Source organism: Emys orbicularis, chromosome 8 (assembly GCF_028017835.1).
Source record: "Emys orbicularis isolate rEmyOrb1 chromosome 8, rEmyOrb1.hap1, whole genome shotgun sequence".
NCBI lineage: Eukaryota > Metazoa > Chordata > Testudines > Emydidae > Emys > Emys orbicularis.
The window spans coordinates 92,740,561-92,762,432 of record NC_088690.1 but is presented as its reverse complement, the minus strand read 5'-3'; the positions used below and the strand labels follow the sequence as shown (position 1 = coordinate 92,762,432).

The window sequence follows — 21,872 nt, the reverse complement described above, 5'->3', positions numbered from 1 at the left end:
TGTTACCGTGAAGGAGTTGGAAGCTAAGACTGCCCTATAGCATAAGATGTAATGGCCTGATTTTCAAAAGTCCTACGGGATCCACAAATCCCCTTGGTTTTGGCGGGAACTGCAGTGCTCAGCATCTCTGAAAACGCTCAGACCATAAACAGTTACAAAGCAAAGCCTCCTGCTGTATAGCTCTGAACCAGCTCCAGCCTTGGAATTTCCCCCTGCCCCCTATACATGCTTAGCATTTGCCAGTGTAGCTGTGCATAATGGAGATGGGGCCCTCAGGTAGCTGTTTGGTGGTGGTGGTGGTGAAAACAGGGCAAAGCCGCAGCAGAAGTTAAATCTAACTTTCCTTGACAAGCTAGCACCTTATGTTTTATTGATCTTTGTTGCCATGGAACTTCTGGAAGCCTTAGATCAAGTTGGGGAAGACATGAGATATACTCCCTTGCCCACATCCTCCAGAGGGCTTATTTAACCAATGATAAGGGCCAGATATACTAGCAACAGCTTTGTTTATCTCAAGCTGAACCACATCAGCTGAAGTGTTCCTCCCCTGGTTCTCCTTCCCTCCCTACTTCTTAAATCAGATCAGCGTGCAGAGTAACTGAAGCAGCCAGAAATGACACTCAGATTGCAAGCATGTCTCTCACCAACAGAAGTTGGTCCAATAAAAGATATTACCTCACCCACCTTGTCACTCTCAGTCAAGAGAAACAAGCTCTAATTGACACTTGCATCCATTATACTGCATGCTACCAGTGAGGGGAAATGCCAACATATGCAAATGGGCAGTATGGTCTTCTCTTTCCACACAAAGCATCAGCCTCCATCACACCAGCATCTGTGATCTGAACTACCCTGCCCCCAACGCAATACTGCCTAGGGACTAAGGTATAATCCCCAAACTACACACAGTTCAGGGGTGTGTTGAGACAGATCTGTACCTTTGTCCAAATGCAAGTGATTATACGATCAACTTCAGCTTTAAAGGAGGAGGGGCTGAGGAAACGGGAGTGACCACTTCCATATCGGGTCCCCAAAGAGCTATTTAAAATCAATGTGCTGAACAGTCTGTTTTCTATGAAGACAATAATCATAGAACTGGAAGGGACCTTGAGAGGTCATCTAGTCCAGTCCCTTGAACTCAAGGCAGGACTAAGTATTATCTAGACCATCCCTGAAAGGTATTTGTCCAACCTGCTCTTAAAAATCCCCAATGATGGAGATTCCACAACCTCCCTAGGCAATTTATTCCAGTGCTTAACCACTCTGACAGTTAGGAAGTTTTTCCTAATGTCCAATCTAAACCGCCCTTGCTGCAATTTAAGCCCATTGCTTCTTGTGCTATCCTCAGAGGTTAAGAAGAACAATTTTTCTCCCTCCTCCTTGTAACAACCTTTTATGTACTTGAAAACTATTATCATGTCCCCTCTCAGGCCTGGTCTACACTAACCCCCCAAATCAAACTAAGATACGGAACTTCAGCTACGTGAATAACGTAGCTGAAGTCGACGTACCTTAGTTCGAACTTACCGCGGTCCAGACGCAGCAGGCAGGCTCCCCCGTCGATGCCGCGTACTCCTCTCGCCGAGCTGGAGTACCGGCGTCGACAGCGAGCACTTCCGGGATCGATTGCTTGCCGCCGAACCAGCGGGTAAGTGTAGACATACCCTCAGTCTTCTCTTCTTCTGACTAAACAAACCTAATTTTTCCAATCTTCCCTCATAAGTCATGTTTTTAGACCTTTAATCATTTTTGTTGCTCTTCTCTGTACTTACTCCAATTTGTTCACATCTTTCCTGAAATGTGGCGCCCAGAACTGGACACAATACTCCAGTTGAGGCCTAATCGGCGCGGAGTAAAGCAGAATTACTTCTCATGTCTTGCTTACAACACTCCTACGAATACATCCCAGAATGATGTTTGCTTTTTTTGCAACAGCGTTACACTGTTGACTCTCATTTAGCTTGTGATCCACTGTGACCCCCAGATCCCTTTCCGCAGTACTCCTTCCTAGCAGGGCCGGCTCCAGGCACCAGAGCAGCAAGCAGGTGCCTGGGGCAGCTAATGAAGAGGGGCGGCACGTTCGGCTCTTCGTCGGCAATTCGGCGGCAGGTCCCTTAGTCCGTCTCAGAGGGAAGGACCTGCCGCCGAAGAATGAAGCGGCGCGATGGAGCTGCCACCGATCGTGATCGCGGCTTCCCCCCACCACTTGGGGCGGCAAAAACCCTGGAGCCGGCCCTGCTTCCTAGGCAGTCATTTCCCATTTTGATGTGTGCAACTGATTATTCCTTCCTAAATGGAGTACTTTGCATTTGTCCTTATTGAATTTCATCCTATTTACTTCAGACCATTTCTCCAGTTTGTCCAGATCATTTTGAATTTTAATCCTAAACTCCAAAGCATTTGCAACCCCTCCCAGCTTGGTATCGTCCTCAAAACTTTGAGTGTACTCTCTATGCCTTTATCTAAATCATTGATGAAGATATTGAACAGAACCAGACCCAGAACTGATCCCTGCAGGACCCCACTCGTTATGCCCTTCCAGCATGACTGTGAACCACTGATGACTACTCTGGGAACGATTTTCCCAACCAGTTCTGCACCCACCTTATAGTAGCTCCATCTAGGTTGTATTTCCCTAGTTTGTTTATGAGAAGGTCATGCGAGACAGTATCAAAAGCCTTACTAAAGTCAAGATATACCACATCTACCGCTTCCCCCCATCCACAAGGCTTGTTAGCCTGTCAAAGAAGGCTATCAGGTTGGTTTTACACAATTTGTTTTTGACAAATCCATGCCGACTGTTACTTATAATGAGGAAAGGGTCTGAGCAGTGGATGCATTTTAGTAACTGAAGCCACATACACACTGCTGCTCTCTAAGGAGGTTATTGACAGGGTGGTTCCTCTGTTCGCAGCCATGCCGTGCCAGCAGCAGGCTGCTTGAACATCCATCTGGGAATGTTTGCAGCATTGTTTTTCATATTACTTTGCTCTTCCCAAGGCCCCAGAAATAATTTAAGAGACTGAAGTCAACAAATGCATTATGTTAGCCAAGCCACTTGTTAACAATTGACAGACATTGGTCTCCCAGCCAAGCCAACCGCTCTACAAAGGCAATGGTAACAGTGACACACCAGGCACTTAAACATCTGCCTGACTGATGTGTCCAATACACAGGGCACAAAGCTGGGCATAGGACGCGTGTGGGGGAGGGGGGTCTGACAATGCATTTTTCTGCTCACATGCCCAATGGCAGCTTGTTCCCACTCCCTGAGACATCCATTCCTCCCCTCTCTCCTGTGTTCTTCCCCCTCTCCTCTCCAGAAGCCAGAGTGCTCTCAGCAGCAGCTCGAAATTCTTCAGAGTCCCACCCTCCAGGGTGCAGTGTGGGGTGTCACAGATCAGGATGTTAGTCAATTTCACTTGGCTGGCAGTACATTTGCTTTAGTCTGCTCTGAATGGGAGTGTCCATAGAAAAAAAGCTTCCCTATAAGGCATAGGACTGCTAGCATTCTTCACCCAAAGGGGAAGGGACTGGCTGTTGGCTATCTGACTCAGGAAGTCACACCCTGCACAAAGACTGTTTTCACAATTTCACAGAATCAGCAGTTTGAGGGGTAGTAGAAATCCCTCTTAAGTCACCCAGTCTATTTCCCTGTCAAGGCAAGGGTTCTCCCTATGGTGCATTTCCTAGTGCTCTGTCCACTTTATTTTTAAGTGTCCCATGTACACTGTATGTTTACCCCTCCATCTGAACAAGCAGGGAAACTTGGTGCAGAGTACTCTAGGCAGGCAGGCAACTGCTTTCATACAAGAGTTTGGCGTGATGCATTCAGCCATGACCTGAGAGAAGGGGAAAGCCACATTTCTGTGTTATTGTTTGAGAGGGAAATGCTGGCAGGCTCAAATTATGATCTACCTTGTTGCTTTCTCTTTTTATGTATCTGTTTGGAAGGCCTATGCAGAGAGCTTAGAAAAGGATTAGCTCCCAGCATAAACAAAGTAGGTCCAGCTGAATCAGTCTCTCTCAATATATGGTTGTATCATCTAAACTGAGTAAGTGGCCTGGCAGAGGATAAAAGAATGGAGGGGAAACTGCATGAAGCGTGGAGAGAGTTTACCGTAGAAGAAAGTAAAGTCTTCTCTCTCCAAACGACATATTTGTACTCTAGCGGTTTTAGAAGAATCCAGCACTTGCTGACCCAAATACACCCAAAGAGGATGAAGTGGGTGGTGACCCCATTTCCATTAGGACATGTAAAACTAGCTTGAGGTTGGAACAATTACAAGGTGCCTCTAATTTTTTCCTCTTCAGTTTTAAAGAATGAATTACCACCAGGACACTGAAAAGCGATGGGCGGGTAGGTGGACCGGTGGGAGAGACAGGAAAGTGCTGCCTTCCAAATAGAGTTCTTTCAAAAGAATGGACAATAATGACTGTACAGAGCAAGAATAAATACCCCCATAGAGCCTCTGTGTGCGTTAGAGCAGTGTTTTTCAACCACTGTTCCGCGGCACACTAGTGTGCCGCGAGATGTTGCCTGGTGTGCCGTGGGAAAAAAATATTGCGCACTGAATAAAGTATTTTATAATTTTTCATATTTCTGTTTACTTACTATTTCATAATAAAGTAATTATAAAATACTTTCTTTGTGTTTATTTGATTCCTATTCAAGAGAATTACTTTATATATAGTCAATATAGGCACAGAGTTAAATTTTTTAACATTTTCTAATGGTGGTGTGCCTCGTGATTTTTTTCATGAAACAAGTGTGCCTTTGCCCAAAAAAAGGTTGAAAAACACTGCGTTAGAGGCTGGTGGAAATCTGGGAGAGGAAGTATGTGCTGTGAGAAAAGGTGTGGCTTCCCTTTGTGGTTACAACACTACGCATGCACTTCCCCTCTGATCAAGGCCAGTCAAACTCAACATCCTCCAGTGCCCCGATGCACTTGAGAAGCACCCAGAGACCCTGCACTCAGCTGCCCTCAGCAGTGGCATTGTTTATAGCTACTGTCCTTGAATTCCAGACGGGTTCTCCTGGCAAGAGGGGACATGGATCACCGTGAATCACATCCAATCTATTTTAATGATGAGCCTGAACCAAACTCCCCAAACTTGGAGGGGTCCTCTTAGTTCAGATCCAAGGCAAGAGAGTCCATCTGCATCTCTAATACCATTGCCTCTCCTCCATGCTAGGGGCGAGGCCCGTTCCAGCCCTACATTTCTATGAGTCTGCTGAATAACCTTCTCTGGTGCATGCATGCTCTCATGCGTTACACACCTCGCATCAAAATACTGGGTCCTGTCCACCCCTCCCCCCCGCCCCACTCTATGCATTTGCTTTCTAGGGCTTCCCACCCTCATGAACCCAAATCCTCTTCTCTCCCCACTCCAAGATGGAAGCCAGAGTGCATTTAGAGGACTGTACTAGTCACTTTAGAAGCACCAGAAAGCCCCACCAGTAAGCACTCAGAGCATCATGCAATTCAAAAACATTCATTTTCATGTGCAGCAGCCCATTTACAATATAAATATCAGAGAGTAGAAGATGAGCATTCAGCAGGTGTGAAGGGAAGCCTGCTTGCAAAGGGGGGGGCGAGGGTGTTTTTCCACAGACTACTCCAGGGAGATGTATCTGCAGTGCAGTTGCCATCCCTCAGTGGCACTGCTAACTTCTGCAATTAGTTCCACGAACAGAGTTTCACTTGTGCAGGGAGCCAGAAGGCCCTGCCTCCCTGCCAGCTTTCTCTCTCTCTCTCTCTTTTATTTATTTATTTATTTATTTATTTGGAAGAGAGGGTCACCAGATAAAGCCTCCTTTTGGCAGGCATTTAGAAGGTGCATTTGTAGCACAGCATCCCCTCTAATTTCCGATTTGCACTGAGGTGCCATATGCAGTGCACGGAGCAACGAGGGGTGGGGAAGGGACCCCTGCCCTCTCCTAGGTGCTTAGTTGTCAAGCCCTCCCCCGTCCCCCATCCCCTGGCCCATATTCCACAGCAAGGGGCCTTTGCTCTGATGCAGTGGATAGGAATTCTGGGGAAGTTCTGAATTTTTTAAAGGGATATTATTGACGTAAATATGATATTTACTACCATAGCCAGGAACATGAGCCATTGCACTAGTGTAATTTTATATTGAAAATTAAGAATGATGAGGCAGAACGTTGCACTGAAAATGCAGAACCACACTGCAGAAGTTGCAGGGATCTAGCCAAAAGCTTTGACTCTGAAGCACAATTCTCCCCCCAAGGAATGGGTTCTATGGCAGATTCCACAGCCCTGCTGGTCATACTAGGCATGGTGACACATCCCACTGGCAGAAAGAGAGAGAGTGCTCAGAGCACCTGTGTTCTGACCCAAGGGGAAAAACCTCAGAGCATGGACACAATAGCCCAACTTACAAAACTGGCCATGGCACTACCAGAAACTTGCTAGCAGAGACCTACAGGACACCCTTGCTAGAGAGACTTCAACCATGTTAAATGTTTCTTAGAAGCGTGACAGCACTGAAGAGTTGGAGATTAGGCAGATTTGAGCAGGAGGTCTGTTCCCAGCTTGACCACTAACTGTGTGTGAAGTCTGGGCAAGCCACTTCCCTCTCTGCCTCAGTTTGCCCAACAGTAAAAAGACTGCAAGACCTCATGAAATCAGGGCTTGCAAAGCAGCTCAAACCCCCCAGAGGAACAGTCTCCATTCCAGTGAGGGGTGTTACTATGACTAACAGGCTGAGTAACAACAGAGCAACCCCCTGTTACAGTCTCCCTCTGGGTATGAGCAATTCTTATTCAGAAAACAGGATGTTTTAGGAAACTATATGCTTATGTATCCGTTTAGATTGAATACTTAACGCAGTACTTGTGTGGGCTGGAAACTCCTCAGGGCAGGGACGTCTCCCCTGGCTTGTATCTAGCCAAACCCAGTCAGCACTAATGGACTAGCACACAATGGCCTAAGACTCAAAGTGCACAGCCCTATTAAACAGATTAAACAGACAAAATTAAGGGGCGCAAGCTAAGGGGCTGTTTGAGCCAGATGGGCCAGCTGCAGGTTTTTAATTGCAGTGTAGACATACCCAATGAGACTTTAAGGCGGTCCCCAATTGGGTTAACAGCACAGGAACTGCTAGCTTTCCAACCAGGCGTTGTACTTTAGGCAGCACTGAAGCAGTTACATTTTTGACCATCTCAGCTTCCTCTTCTCTTCTCCCCATTAATGGAAGTAGGAGACTACTGGTATCGATTCAGGGAAGACGAGGCTGGAGCTGCTCAACAGCAGAGACAGAAAGAGCAGAGCCCTCTCTCCTCCATTGCCTGCAGGCCAGCTGGGGCAGAGAAGGCAGATTTACTGAACACTGCTAGAGGAAGTTACAAAGTCACATTTCAGAGGAAGTCTGCATAAGAGCAGATAACTTTCTGAGCCGGTAGTCAGAGCACCTGCTGCTCCGATTTCAAACCCAGCGAACCAGTGACTCAAGAAAGGGAATCTGTATGTCGAAACCAGTACTGCCCTGTGGGCCCATTGCTATGAGTAAGCAGCACTAAACACCACGCTTTTCAGAGGGTCTCAAAGTGCTTCACAAAAGGACACTAATTCCCCCTGCTTTCCAGGGGGAAACTGAGGCAGAGAGGCAAAGTGATTTACCCAAGACCACACAGGTCAGTAGCAGAGCTGGAAACTGAATTCAGGTTTCTGGACTGGGAGTCTAACCCCTATGCACTGAACTATGCTGCCTTCCCCAAGTGACTGCACTAGAGAGGCCAAATCCAAATCTGCTACAGTCAGGTGAGTTTTCTTCTACAGAGCTCCACATACTCACTCCAGATCTGAATTTGGCAGTAGGTCCTCCTACTACATGAGCTTTAGAAAAATGTGCTATAGCATACACCTCAGAATTACACTATAAGTCACATTTACAATCCCACTACAGGTTTGGAATTTAAGGCAATTGTTTCCAGTCACGTTTATAAGAATATTTTGCACTTATACCATCCCCTTGTATCCTTGAAGTTAGAGCTACTATTACCTGCCAACTTCATCCATACTGTGCTGAACGACATCTACATCTACACAGTCTGACAGCTGTATCATGTATCCTCAACCCACCCACCCAACCTAGAAAGCAGCTTTCAGGATGCCGGATACATGTAGACCATACCATCAGACTTGGACTGTGTTCTGGTATGCAGCATTTCTGTAACTTATGGCTGGCCATTTCCCTGAACTCTGCTTGCTGGAGTTTTGCTAGGCATGACATAATACAACATGGACATAGATTGGTTTCACTCTATCTGGAAGCAAGTGGGTCACATGCTTGCACTGCTATCCATGGAACTACAATTCAGATTTACAAGACAGACCAGTGATAATTTAAAGTTTCAAGCCAGCTTCTGATCTCAATTGCCATGTAATAGATCAGAATCTGCCCCACAGATACTGAGGGGAAGGGAGTGTGGGAGGGAAATCACGTGAAGGTAGACTGAAAACCAAACTAACAATTATATTTAAGGAATCTGTGTCCTTCTAAGTTTCTGACCTTGAAGCCAGGACAATATTCCCAATAGCAATGAGAACGCACATCTCCAGGCTGAGTAACTGAAGCTATATCACTCTCTACAAACTGCCAGCTGTAAGAAAAGGGTCATTAAATGTAACTTCTCTACAGCCTTGTGTTACGTGTAATCTGGCACCAGCACTGGCTCCCTCTGCGGCCTTGGGCAAATACAACTTTCTGCCTCAGTTTCCCTCTCTGTAAAATGCATCATAGGGGGGTTGTTTTTTAGGGGTGGAGGGCACTGAGAAAGCATCAGAATGGATCAACGTTGGTAAAGCACTGTATACGCATTTATTGCTTGAGCCATGCATTAGGATTGATGAGGAAAGCATTTTGGACTATGGTGACCTACTGCTCTATTTTATGAGGCAGATTTCTTAAACAGCAAAACTGTTTGGAGTTCACCACTCTAAAAGAAAGTATAGTTTAGCCACCAATCCACTGTCTTCAGCACACATCTCCCCAACTATAAGGGTTCCAGAGAAGGAACATCAGCCAGCTATCCAACCAGAAAAAAATGCTGGAATATGGAGAAATAGGAAACTAAAAAGCATTTCTGCCCTCAGGTAAAATACTCTCAGCCGTTCAACATTTAAAGAGCTAGCAGCATGTCAGAGGCAGTCAGTTTTTCCACTGAAGTTCACCAACATAAGAGACCTTCAAGAACTCAGCAGATGAATGCCCAGCTGCCAAGAATATAAACTGCCTGATTATGAACCACAGCAGTTTATTCCAAAGTGCATCAAGTTGTGTCTTTAAGCCCACACTCAAGGCCATTTTAACTCCAAGGTAAATTTATCCCTAGACTGCTGCTTAACACTGAAAAAAGCAGAGCTGCCAGTGGGGTGCCCAGATTGTATTGATGAGCGATGGATGGAATTATAGCCCTGGTATTTGAAATCCTAAATGCTTTTGACATCTTTTAAAAAGAGTAAATGCAAAAGCAAACTAGGAGCATGCACCTACCACTGGAAAATTTATCAACTAAAAGTCACCCACTGAAGCACATCTACAGAACCAAGCAAAGGATCAGAATCTAAGGTTACAAGGCAAGAAGAGGATTTAGTTGTAGTTGTAGAGAGAGAGGTGGCTGCCAGACATGTTACAGCTGAACACACTGGGAATACCCAGAGCAACAGAACATATTTATAGGATTACACGCAAGAGGCAGAGGCAAAAAGTTATTGCTGAGGTTATGGACATAAGGAATAAAGACTGAATACTGTAGAAGAAAGGATCTCTACCAATGACTATGTACAAGAAATGTCCAAGCTTCTTCCTACACGTGGCCTCCCCACCAGCGAAGGCAAAAGGTTGGTCTGGATTCCAGTAAAAACAACATTGTAGAATGCAGAAGTGGAAATACTGGATTGCACAAAACCTAGTCTAAGTGAAAGGCCAAAGAGATCATCGTCTTTGTGTCTGAATCACCTCATGAGCTATTGCAAAATTCAGAGGCTGACGAATCCATCCTAGAACTATTCGAAGGATGCATAATGAACATGCTCCCAGAGGCCAGGTCTTGCTGTCCATTGAAAGAGAAGGGAGTCATGGTATGGAGGTGATGTAAGGATAAGGCTCCAAGTGAACTTACTCTTTTTCATTATAAAAGGAGAAATCACTACTGAAAGCATGGTTTTTTTTAGAACAAAGCTTTATCAGTACTATAGCACATTCATTCTTCCTCCATTTGCTTGTCAGCACTTCCAAATTACCCACTTGCTCCTCCCAAAGCAAAGGCTGATCTTTCTAACATTATATTGGAATAACATCACCCCATTTTCAGGGTGAAGTCTGCATTTTCTATCACTTCTTCCCTCCCACTCCCCCCCCCAAAAGGCTCTTCTCTGTGTTGAGAGGAGTTTGATGCTTCAAATCTCTTTGAACTGGAAGTCCAGTGACTTTGTTTAAAACAAATAGAGTGTATGTTTATCCTCCCTCATCAAACGCTGCATTTCCGGGTTGATAATTTCGATAACAAGACTTTGCATGCAGCATGGTCACATTGTGTAGATCTGGTAATTGCTCGTTCAGATATTTCTCAGGGACAACACAATGGTTAATTGCTTTCAAATGAACTCAGCCTGAGCTGTCTGCATCAATAAATTAACGCACTATAGAGAAGCTAGAGTTAATGTTCATATAACAGTCAAATAATCAATGACAGCTGAAATTAGTTTCCTAGCTGACAAGCCCCATAGAGTCACTTAGGTTTGTCACAATAAATGATGCATTTTTATACCCTCTGAACTCAGTGTTTGGGACCACCCAGCAGAGCGCTATGACAAACAGGCAGAGACAGAGATACTAAAAAGGTCAGGGCTGCAGAATGAAGCGCTATGGATGCAACAAGAGACTCGTGGGATTCCCAGCACTCTGCTGGGAGGCGCCATGGCACAGGTGACTAAACTCGCGCTGGGAGGGCAGAGAGGCTGATCTGGGAGCGAAACAGTGAACTCCACAACAAGAACTCGCTTACCATTGGCAGGGGAGAAGAGATAGACCCCAATACCCATTAGCTGTTGCTTTTTAAGAGGACTCCCCAGCCCGCTCCACTGGGTGGTGGAACTAAACACTTGTTAACACCTGGTAGCAAAATGAGACCTTGACTGACATTACCCAACTCTTTGCATGCAATGACGTTGGTCATTCATGTCCTTTGTCAGTTCCGTGTAAGCAGGAAAATGGAGTGGTGGGCACAACCACTGTGCCAGGTGACTATGAAGCCATTTTTGTACAAAAGCAGTGAAAATCCTGGCCCTATCCCAATCAGTGAGAAAACTCCAAATGACCTCAACAGTCTGAGGTTTTCACCCAACATGTGACCCTCATTCTAACCTCGCTAACTCTACCAAAGCAACATGCTGGCAATGCTGAGTGAGCCAGACAGCGTGTGCGCGTTAGGTTCTTACCTACGTTCAGCTGAGCCACTAGGGCTTCAGATCTCTAGTACAAGAGTTGACCAATAAATTCTCCTAAGGGAGATGTTCCACCCACAGGAGGAAGAGGAGGGGGAAGTACTTTCCTGTAAAAGGGGATTCAAGAGTTGCTTTATGAGGAATTTTATACAAACGATTGTAAGATTTAAGGTGCAAATGCCCAGTCATTCCCTCCGCACATGAAAGGAGGAAGATTAATAGCACTGGGTAGGAACCTGCCTTAGGACAACAAGAAACACTGGCATCGCAGGCCTGATTTGTATTTCCTTCCTACCCCTCTTCAAAGGCAAGTCAGCATAGAGGTTCAACACTGCCTACTATTTTGAGCCTACTGGAAATGAGGCCTACATAGATAGGCTCATTAGCTCTCTTCATCACCCCACCTCCCTACTTCTAAAAACGCCACCCTAAACTATTAGCAGGCTAGACCTCGTAAGTTTTACCCCAAACCAGAAAGAGGAAACCTTATTCTACCCAACAGCCATTGCTGCCCCAGCACACACATACAAGTGCTTTCATTTCTGTTCACATGTTCTTATTTGTGCCGCAAAGCTCACCAATGTAAAGCCTTCTCCCTTATTCTTGGACCGCTGTATCAAGTTATGGTGACCACCACTGACCTGCATAACTCTGCCTCTCTCTGAACAAGCATTAAGCTGGGAGCTTAACAACACGTTTCAATGTAAGGCTCTGTCTGATCGACTCTTTCCTCAGTCTCCTTGGCATGTTTCCTTCCCCACTAGCCCCATCCTTGTTTACTTATGCCAACTCCTGCAGTGCTTCATTTGGCACTAGATTCACTGGGAGAGAAATGGAGTGCACCATAAATCATGTGCAACGACTGCTCCAATGACCAGGCTATGGGTGAGGGAGGGTAGCGTGTTTCCAGGGTCTATCTTGCTACTGGAAGAGACATTTGAGAGAGAGAGTGTGTATAAAAAGCTCTGTCTGATCCTTAGCAGGATGGAAGGAAAAGTGTTTTCCTAAGGGAAGGTGTGGGGAGGGAGGGAAGAGAAGCTGAGCAGAGAGTTAGTGATACCTCACTTTTCAATAGCACTGTTTAACCACAGTTTATCAGTCCTCACAGATTGACAGACCAAGGTGTCATCTGTAAAATGAAGAAACTGAGGCAGGCAAGATAACGTCACACAGCGCTTCTGAGACAAAGGAGCCCAAGTCTGTGGCCCAATAGTCCTAGGTGGTAAGCACTAGCTGAGGCACAACTCCTACATGAAATGCATAAGCAAAAGCTTTCAGCCCACTCACTGTGTGTGATGTAGAGCCTTCTGGTAAACATGGTGCAACATACTGGGTTCTGTCCCATTAATGTAATTTCAGTCAGGATTAGAAAAACCACTGTCCAACTCTTAATGAGTTGCACCAAGATCAGTTATTCCGGCAACCATGGAAACTTTTTGGAAGGATTAGGGGGAAAGAAGTGGTTTGGAAAACAAATTGTGAAATGTTAATGAGAAGCAGAAACACTTCCCCCAGCTTTGCAGACTAGGTGCAATAAGAAGTCACATAGAGAGATCAGCCTATGGCTGTGGATCTCCCAGCTCCAAAATATCACAAGGACAAGCAAATAACGTGATCGAAGCATGATGCAAGACCCTGACACACGCGTGTTTCCTCACAGAGGGCTGAAGGAGAACCCAGCATCATTTCTCCTGGAGAGTGGATGAGAGACTAAAAGGATTAAAGCAGTGGTACATCAGACAAAGATGGGTGGCAACAACAGGCCTTTAAGGACTAGCTCAGTATTGCTTCTCGCTCACCAGCTTGTGCCCATATACCATGGCGCTGAGCGCATCAGAAGTGGCACGGCCAATCAGCTGACTTTTTCTTTGTTGATACTTTTAAAGTGCTGCCCTGCAGCATCTTGCTCATGAGCCTTCTGCTCACCTCCTATTTTTGAGTGGGTATGGGGAAGCGTGACTAGCAAATGGATTTATCTGATAATGCATCTGCTCCTTCCCAGGGGGCCCCTTGTTGCTTTGAAGCAGGGGGAAGGGATAGAGAAGATTTAAGAGCCAAGGATCCACTAAACAAGAATCCCCCCAAGTCTCCTGGAGATATTCAGCCAGCATAGACCCCAGAGCTTTGTAACACAGTGCACTGCTCACTATTAACCTCTTCCTCCCCGGGGAGGAAGCCTGCCTGCTTCAGTCCAACCCACAGCCGTGGTTTTGTCAAAAAGCCTTAAAGGCTAAAGGAAAAAAACATGCGACCACTTGTTGGAGGTTTCCTAGCAACTTTCTACATTGAGCTGGGTGCAGAGGAAGCTCACAGCTGAGCAGCGGGTTGAATAGCTGGTGTGAGTCAGTGCCAGGGAATGGGGCTTAGGCAGCCAAGGCTACAGTATTTTGGGGCACGTTTTGTTCAGCCTTTTTGCGACATGCCAGAAATGCGTCAGATCAACCGGGCCCATGTAGGGAAAAAATTAGCCCTTCACTTTCTTATCTCCGCAATTAGAAACCCAACAATCATTGCTGGTGTACTGAGCTTGTGAATTGCTTCTGCCCTACAGCACAGATCCTCTTGAAGGACTTCGTTGATGGAGACAGAGGTGGCATGCTTGAACCTGCTTGCAAATGTTACACGAAACTCAATACAGAGAATAACGCAAACACTTTAGAAGTTCCAGCACACACGCACTTTGCCCAGCAGGTCCTCCGGGACCTCCTTCGTGTGCAGTTTCAGGAACTATTTCCAAGCTACAGGAATGCCAGGCAAAAGTGTCTCAAGTTAGGTTAACTAAATACTTTTGCATAAGATCACAGGTAGCCACTGAGGAAGTGAACACAAAAACAATAGAATGCTATTACAGCTGACAAGAGATGTTTTATGGCCTTTATACTTTGTGAAGTGGCTGCTTTGGGAGCTGTTTTTCTGTAAGTAAGTCAATTGAAACATAAGAAATTGGACTGACTTAGACTCCACTTCCAAGCGGAAGCAGTTCCCTCAATATTCTCCTCACAAATGGCAGACTGTCCCTCCGTGACCCCACATCGCTGTGAGAGCACTGGGATACAATGCTCAGGCATTGCTTCAGAGGCGAGGGAGCTGGGGGGGTCGTCTTAACTGAGAACTAAGCAAAGCTTGGAAATGGGAATGAAGTTTAAGACCTAGTGTCAGGCCAGAGAAGCTAGACTGTGAATGCTCCAGTCAGTTAAGCAGGGGCTTTTGCTAGTTTAATACCATATGCATCTCACCCTTTAAACCCTCCAATACCTTAAGCATGCCAGTGCCAAAACTACATCACTTTAAGAGAAATGTTTGCTGAAACTTAGCACAAGTGATCAAAGACCTTGGGTAAAGTTTTCAAAAAGTGACTTAAGTGCCTAAGAGTTAAAAACCCACTGAAAGTCAGTGGGTGCCTAAATCACTTAGATTTTTGTGAATATGGTATCCATGTTTTAATCCAAGTCTTCAGTTGCAGAACCATTTGAGAGATTGGGGGCTCTATACGGAGAGCGGGATAAGCGTAGTGCTATGTGGGGATCCTGGCCACACTGAATTCAATGTGAGTTTTCCCTTTGATCTTAATGGGACCAGGATGTCATCCATAGTGGCTGTATTTGTAGGGCCACTAGGATGCTGACACCCATTTACTAAGAAAGAAGCAACTTCTTCCCCTGCCCCCTTTTAAACGGAAAATAACCCCCTTGCTGTTCGAAGAGACAAGGCCAAAATTAACAGGGCAAAATGTGACTTTACAAAACATGCAAATATTTTGTGAATGTTTTATGATACAGTTGGAAAACTATTGGGGGTTTTTAGAACGGCCAGCAACTTAGAAACTTAACGTGCAGGTCGGTAAAACTTCATGGAGAGATATTAGTGGAATCAGGCCCGAGTTACCGAAATCCACCCCAAAGTCAGAGAGCTGCAGTTTTAATTAGTGAGCACTGAGGCAGGCAGGAGAGGAAACAGTCCAAGCACTTCTAATGTATCTATCACCATGGGATCCAGGCACAACCTGCAGCTATATGCTGCATAGTAAATATGCAGTTTTATTTTCATTCTCTTTCCTCAGACCAAGTTTTAAACAGTAGTTATATTCTGTTATATTCTCCAGGGTACATAATATTACGCACCTTACTGCCATCACAGACTGAATAATTAGAATGGATTTTTTTTTTAAATTGAGGCAGAGAAGAAGAAAAAGAGGAAGCATATAATAATTTCTTTAGAAAGGAGACACTAATTTGTGTTCCTGAAGTTGCAATCAGATAGCTTCTGGGGTTGGGTGGGGCGGAATAATATCTATATAGAACCTTTTACTGAAAGCCCTTGGATCAGGAATTCAAATTAATGAATTCTGTTTGCTGCAAAACTGGCATTGCAACTGCAAGCAGCAGGATAGACCGCACTATTAAAGGGGACATCCTGTCCACACCCTGCCACAGGCAAGTGTTATCAGGGGAGTAGGTGTTCTCCTCTGTGCTACTGGAACACAGTGATAGCATTTCATAAGAGGCATAAACACAGCAAAACAATCCCATGATTAAATACAGCAAGTTCTAAGGGAAGAAGTCTTTAGATATGTGCCTGTCAGCTTGTACATGCACTCCTAACTAGCCCCTTTGATATTCGTGCAACTGCTTGCCACAGTAAGCACTACACCGAACAGTATTTGCAAGATGGAACTGCTGGATCAGGGCTCACCGTCTCCTTTACATGTTAGACACCACCACTACGGATGCCCCTGAGATGACTATCCAGAGGAGCCAGCTCAGCTGCCTGAAGTTGAAGCAACTGGCTCCATTCCAGAAAACTAAAAGTCAATGGAGCCATGGCTGTAAGTTTTAGAAGACTTGTCTTTGGGTACGTCTTCACTTACATCCGGGTCAGGATGTAAGCAATCGATTTTCTGAGTTCGATTTATCGCGTCTGGTTAAGACGCGATAAATCGATCCCGGATCGATCCCGGAAGTGCCCCGGATCGATCCCGGAAGTGCTCGCCTTCGACGCTGGTACTCCAGCTCGGCGAGCGGAGTACGCAGCATCGACGGGGGAGCCTTCCTGCCGCGTCTGGACCGCGGTAACTTCGGACTAAGGTACTTCGAATTCAGCTACGTTATTAACGTAGCTGAATTTGCGTACCTTAGTCCGAAGTGGGGGGGTTAGTGTAGACCAGCCCTTAGTGCAGCCATAGTGAAGAGCATGAATAATCCATGATCACCATCAAACTTTTTTCCTCTAGTAATCATTTCCTTTGGAAAAGGGCTGTGGTTTTAAAATCCTACAATTATCCTTTGTATTTATAGGTCTCCAAATCTAGAGGTATTGCAGGCTGCAGAGACCCCTTAATATAAACTGAATAGCATTCACAGCTAATGAAGGCTTCCTGTAGCTACAGGCCTGCTTTTACAGGGCCTGATCCAAAAGACAGAAAGGCTCCCATTGTCTTCAGTGGATTTTGGATCAGGACAATAGCAAAGTGTGTTTGAAAGGTCACATTTCCATCTGACAATGCAGTACCCACACTACAGTTACTTATAACACCACACCAGAGATTACAACAACTGACAGTTAGAGGGAAACTGCTTCTCACCCCTCGTCCTCCCCTGCCACTTTGCAGCTTTATTCCTGTGTGCGTAGAATGTTTCCCTGTTTCCCCTTTACAGCCAGGTTCTCCTATGATCTGTCCCCATCAGCTTACAAATAATAAATACACTGGACGCATTTGAATCCAGATCTCTCTAGGCATGAGCAGGAGAATCCCAGTAATTTTCATTTGACTGGAGAATTCTTTATGATTCAACATGTGCTATTTAGAAGGGCACTGTCATAAACTATTTTTTTAAATGAATCATTTAAAACAATCAAGTTGTCTGGGGCCCTTAAAGTTCCTGATACAATGTTGACAAAAGTAGGAAACTACTTCAAAGTTGGTCAGCTTCACACGTAGGAAATCCACACCAACTGTTTAATGAACTTTTTTTTATTTATTTGTTTGGTTTTTTTACACTGTAAGAGCACTCAATGAAGCTATTACACACCTGAGTTCTCCCTCCTCCACCATAACAACAAAAACCTTACTAAAGCCAAAACTTGAATGTTGCCCATTTTTTCTTTTACCAAACTTCTTAAGTTTGCTCCTGAGTTGAACCTTGCTAGTTGTTTCAGCCAGGAGCAAGATGTTGATGCATTTAAAACACGCGCACACAGTATGCTCAGATACTATGGTGATGGGCATAGTATAAGAATTGAAAGAGGGTAGGATACAACTGCAGGCAAACTGTACCAGAATACTGCATGCTCATGCAAGAGGTAAGTAAAATACTTTGTACACTAACCTAATGCAAACATCTGATTCCTCATAATAAATGTGTTGTTTGGACAAGGAGTTTGAAACTACTTGCTTGTGTACACAGCAAGATGTGTCTGAAGTCTCAGAGAGTGATTTCAAGTGTTTTCTATATCTTGACTAGCTGCAATGTGTGTGTGTGTGTGTGTGTGTGTGTATGTACACAAATGAACACGAACAATAAGGCATGCCTAAACATTTCACATCAGCATCCTGTGCAAGGCCATTTTGCTACACACACCCATGACTCTTAGCTCCAGATTCCAGCGTTAATTTAGAAGATGGGGAAGGGAAGAGAACAGATGGATTAAATCCTGCTTAGTGGCACAGAGGGCTGCGTCTCTATAACAATGCTGCCGTCTAGTTTCTAAATGTGACTTTATAACTATTTTTGAATATGATCTGTCCCCATCAGCTTACAAATAATAAATACACTGGACGCATTTGAATCCAAAATGCTTCAACACCAACCATTTATACACCAACAATGTCCTTTTCTATCAGGAAGGGTAAGCCCAAGGAGAGAGAAGATGGGCAACGGAAAAGTTTGATTGTGGAGACTGAAAGAGTTCGTTCTTGGACTCTTGCTGGAATTCAAAAGCCCTTGCTTAAAGATAAACCATGTTAAAAAATAAAATAAAAAAAAAAGAGACATCTTAGAAGTAGATATTTAAAGCCTGGAAGCAGATACACATGACTAAATACTATAGTGGTAGGTGGCTTAATTTTAATGTGCACACTACAGTACGGCAGCTTATATTACTGCATGCCTTTCCAGGCACCTGGGAACAAGGCAAGTGAAAGGAGAGAGTTATTTGGGGTGGGGCTCGCATTCACGATTAGGTAGGTAATGCCTTCAGTTACAGACAGCCTGTTTGACTATAGTGATTTTTTTAATTTGATTCCATATTTTAGTAATGACATTCAAGAGTGATGGATGGGTTTAAAACTTCCTAGAGACCCTGTTCCAATTTGTTGTTGTTCTCCCCACAATCATATTTTTCCTATTTTGAAGGAATATTTCCTGTCTTTGTCTGAAAGACTCTCACAAACAGGGGCAACTGATTATACAAGGGAAAAAGTTAAAGCGAATATGGACAAAGTGCTTTCCAATACACAAAGCAAAATGAAGCCAGAGAAAAATATTCTACTCTCTTTCTAACCTCAGGTGCTACTGGTAACAACAGCAGGGTAAAGATTTCTGAGAAGAGTAATTGTTAAGACAGTGCCACTTTCAGCAAAAGTTGTGCACTATTAGATAATTATTAATGCTTAAGAAAATGAGGGTTTAGTAGCAACATGAGACAGACAAGTAATCATTCCCAGGGGCTCTGGCAAAGCACCTCAGTCCTGACCTGCAGCCCACCTGCTTCCTTCACATATGTGGGTTTTGACCCGTTCTTCAGCAACGTTTACGTATCCATCAAATTCTTTGGCAATTTTGCAATGTGAACTGATGCCTATGAGTAGATTCAATAAGACCCCTAAATTCATCTTTTCTGACTCTGAACACCGTTTGAAGCCAGGTCTTGTAATACGGCTGGAACATCAACCCTCTTCACCTTCTAGTGACAAGTCTCTAACTGTCTTAAGACACCATCCCCGCAGTTATTGTGCAGGCTTGTTTGTCTAGTACTCAGCATCGCACAAGCCTGCAGTTTGACATGCAATAGAAAGTACAATAGAGTATCTGGCCTCTGAAAACGCAGTCCCTTAACATAAAGGTTAAGCACTCATAGCACTGCATCTGTCCCTGCTGTCAACAGGCATGTCTCCTTTGCAAACTCCAAGAGATTCTCACTGTTTCCTGCTTGCAAGGACCGCAGGGATATGAATATTTTTACCACTGGAAGCATGCAGCCTTCTGAGTGCTGACTTCTAAGTAAGATCTCTTCATTCATATTACCTAGAGGCTGGGCAAGGAACACCCAGCAGAGCTATTAAAGGATCACTCAGAAAACAGCATCTCACCTCTCCTTGCGCCTACCCACAGGGACGCTTTCTTCTCTCCCATCCCCTAATGCAAAGTACATAGCTTTTCATCAGTTTCTAGTCACAGTAGCTAGTGGGATCTGCAAAGCTGACTCAGGCTCCCAAAAGGATTTTTCCTGAAATGCTGAAAACAGCTCTAGATTTGTTTAACAAGTCAGGAGACAAACTGTGAACAAGCCCTGGGCAACAGGGCACAAAGACAGGAGATCTTTCAGCCCTTAATGCTGCTAAGATTTGATAGAAAAAGAAAGTGCCAAAGGTGATTTGCTGTGTGTTGCTGAGCTCTGGGACAGCCTCTGCAGGTGCCCTTGTCAGCCACCTGCGACATCTACTAGGACACACCTTTATCTCAGCTGACACATGCTGGACTAGGAGAGGGTTTGGGAAGGACAGAAGGAGGAAATGGTAGATATAATGCTAAAAAGTAAATTGGCACAACAGACATATTGTTATTTCTACTTATGTATCATCCCCAGCACCCAAAACCACTCCAGGGCACCCAGTATTTGCCTGGGGACCTCCCAGCCAGACACTTGGCCCGCACAATGCCAAGGGGACCCACCCAGGCAGAAGGGCCTGCACCTCCCCCATCCACCCCAAAAATGACAATCCTGTTTGGGGATTCTCGGTCAAAAAGTTCCTCCCCTTCAGTCAAATACCATCCCCCCGGCCCCTGCGGTAGCCTCCAAAGGGTGCGTGTGTCTTCCTACAGCTTCCCCACACTGCACACACAGTCCTCAGGGCACCTGCACTCAATGGCTGGTGTCAAAGGACCCTGGAGAATGAACTGTAAACACAGCCCAGGGGGCCCTTTCATCATAGTGCCGGAGCATCTCAGCCCTGCCCGAGGGGCAGCTTTAGGCTCAGACTCCAAAGAGTGAGGCGGAGAAATGGAGCCCCCTGGCCATGGCCTAACCCCCCTCCCCGCCCGTCCTCTTCGCTGCTCCCCCCTAGTCCTCCGGGCTGCCCTGCACCGCTCCGGCTGTAACCTTTCCCCCCGCTGCTATGCCACCCCCGCCCCAAGGCCAGGGCACCCACCCACTCACGTGCCTGGGGTCTCAGTTTCCCCCCAGGCCAGCCCCGCCACATACACACCGGGGGTCTGTGCACGTTCCCCCGAAAACACCCCCAGCATTGCCCCGGGCCGGGGCACCCGGACCCACCTTGTACACTTTGCCGAAGGCACCGTCCCCCAGCTCCCCGACGATCTCCCACACCTCGTTGGGGTCCAGGTCCCGGCGGACGTGCTCGTACTCCTTGGATCGCCTCTTCTCGAAGGTGGAGAGGCGCAGGATGCGGCGGAAGTTGGCAAAAGCCATGTTGCTGCCTGGGGCTGGGGTCCCCGACCATACAACAGACAGAAGGGGGCTCCGGGGAGAACCTGCACCCCGGGGACACAGGAGAGCAGAGGTCCCCTCGGGAGATGGGGCGAGGGGCGCACTGGAGAGGAGCGCAGAAGAGGAGAGGCTGAGGAGTCGCAGGACGGAGGCACTTCACAGCCCAGCCCCCAGATCCAGTATCCCCGCACCAGCCGGGCGAGCCGCTGCCTAGCCTAGGAAGGTGCCGTGCCCCCGGCCAGCCGGGATCCCAGCGCCCGGCAGATACGCCTTAGTGCTCCGCCTGCGGGGAAGCAGGGAGGGACAGCAGGCAGCCGCTGCTAGGACAGGGACGTGGAGCTACCGGGCACAAGGCTCTCAAAGGGGAAGCGGCGGCCGGCGACTGCCCGCGGCGCTCAGAGCAGCTGGAGCTGCTCCCCGCCCGGTGCGCTGAGGAGTTTCCCTCGGGCCCAATACACAGGCGGGGAGGGCGGCGCAGCCTCAACCCGAGCACATGGAGCCAAGACCGCTCCACCTGCCGGAGCTTCGCTGACGCCTTCCCCTGCCCATTGGATACACAGTGTTCTACTGTCCCCGCCCCCAACCCGCTAGATACTTTACATTCTACTGGCCCCGCCCCTGGCTATCGTTTACCCAAAAGGGCACTGGCGTATCCCCTGCCATGCAGTTCCACTGCCCCCACCCTCTTCGCAGGGAGCACTGGGAAGTGTAGTTCTTCCTCTGTGTTCAAGCCTC

General features: G+C 46.2%; 1 protein-coding gene across 1 annotated transcript in view; it reads right to left on the bottom strand.

Moving 5' to 3' along the window:
• STK10 (serine/threonine kinase 10) overlaps positions 1–21,119 on the bottom strand; it is a 76,952-nt gene extending 55,833 nt beyond the window's left edge. The window contains exon 1 of the mRNA XM_065409352.1: positions 20,964–21,119. Coding sequence (XP_065265424.1) covers positions 20,964–21,119 — 156 coding nt within the window. The remainder of the gene's footprint in view (positions 1–20,963) is intronic.
• Between the last annotated feature and the right edge of the window lie 753 nt (positions 21,120–21,872).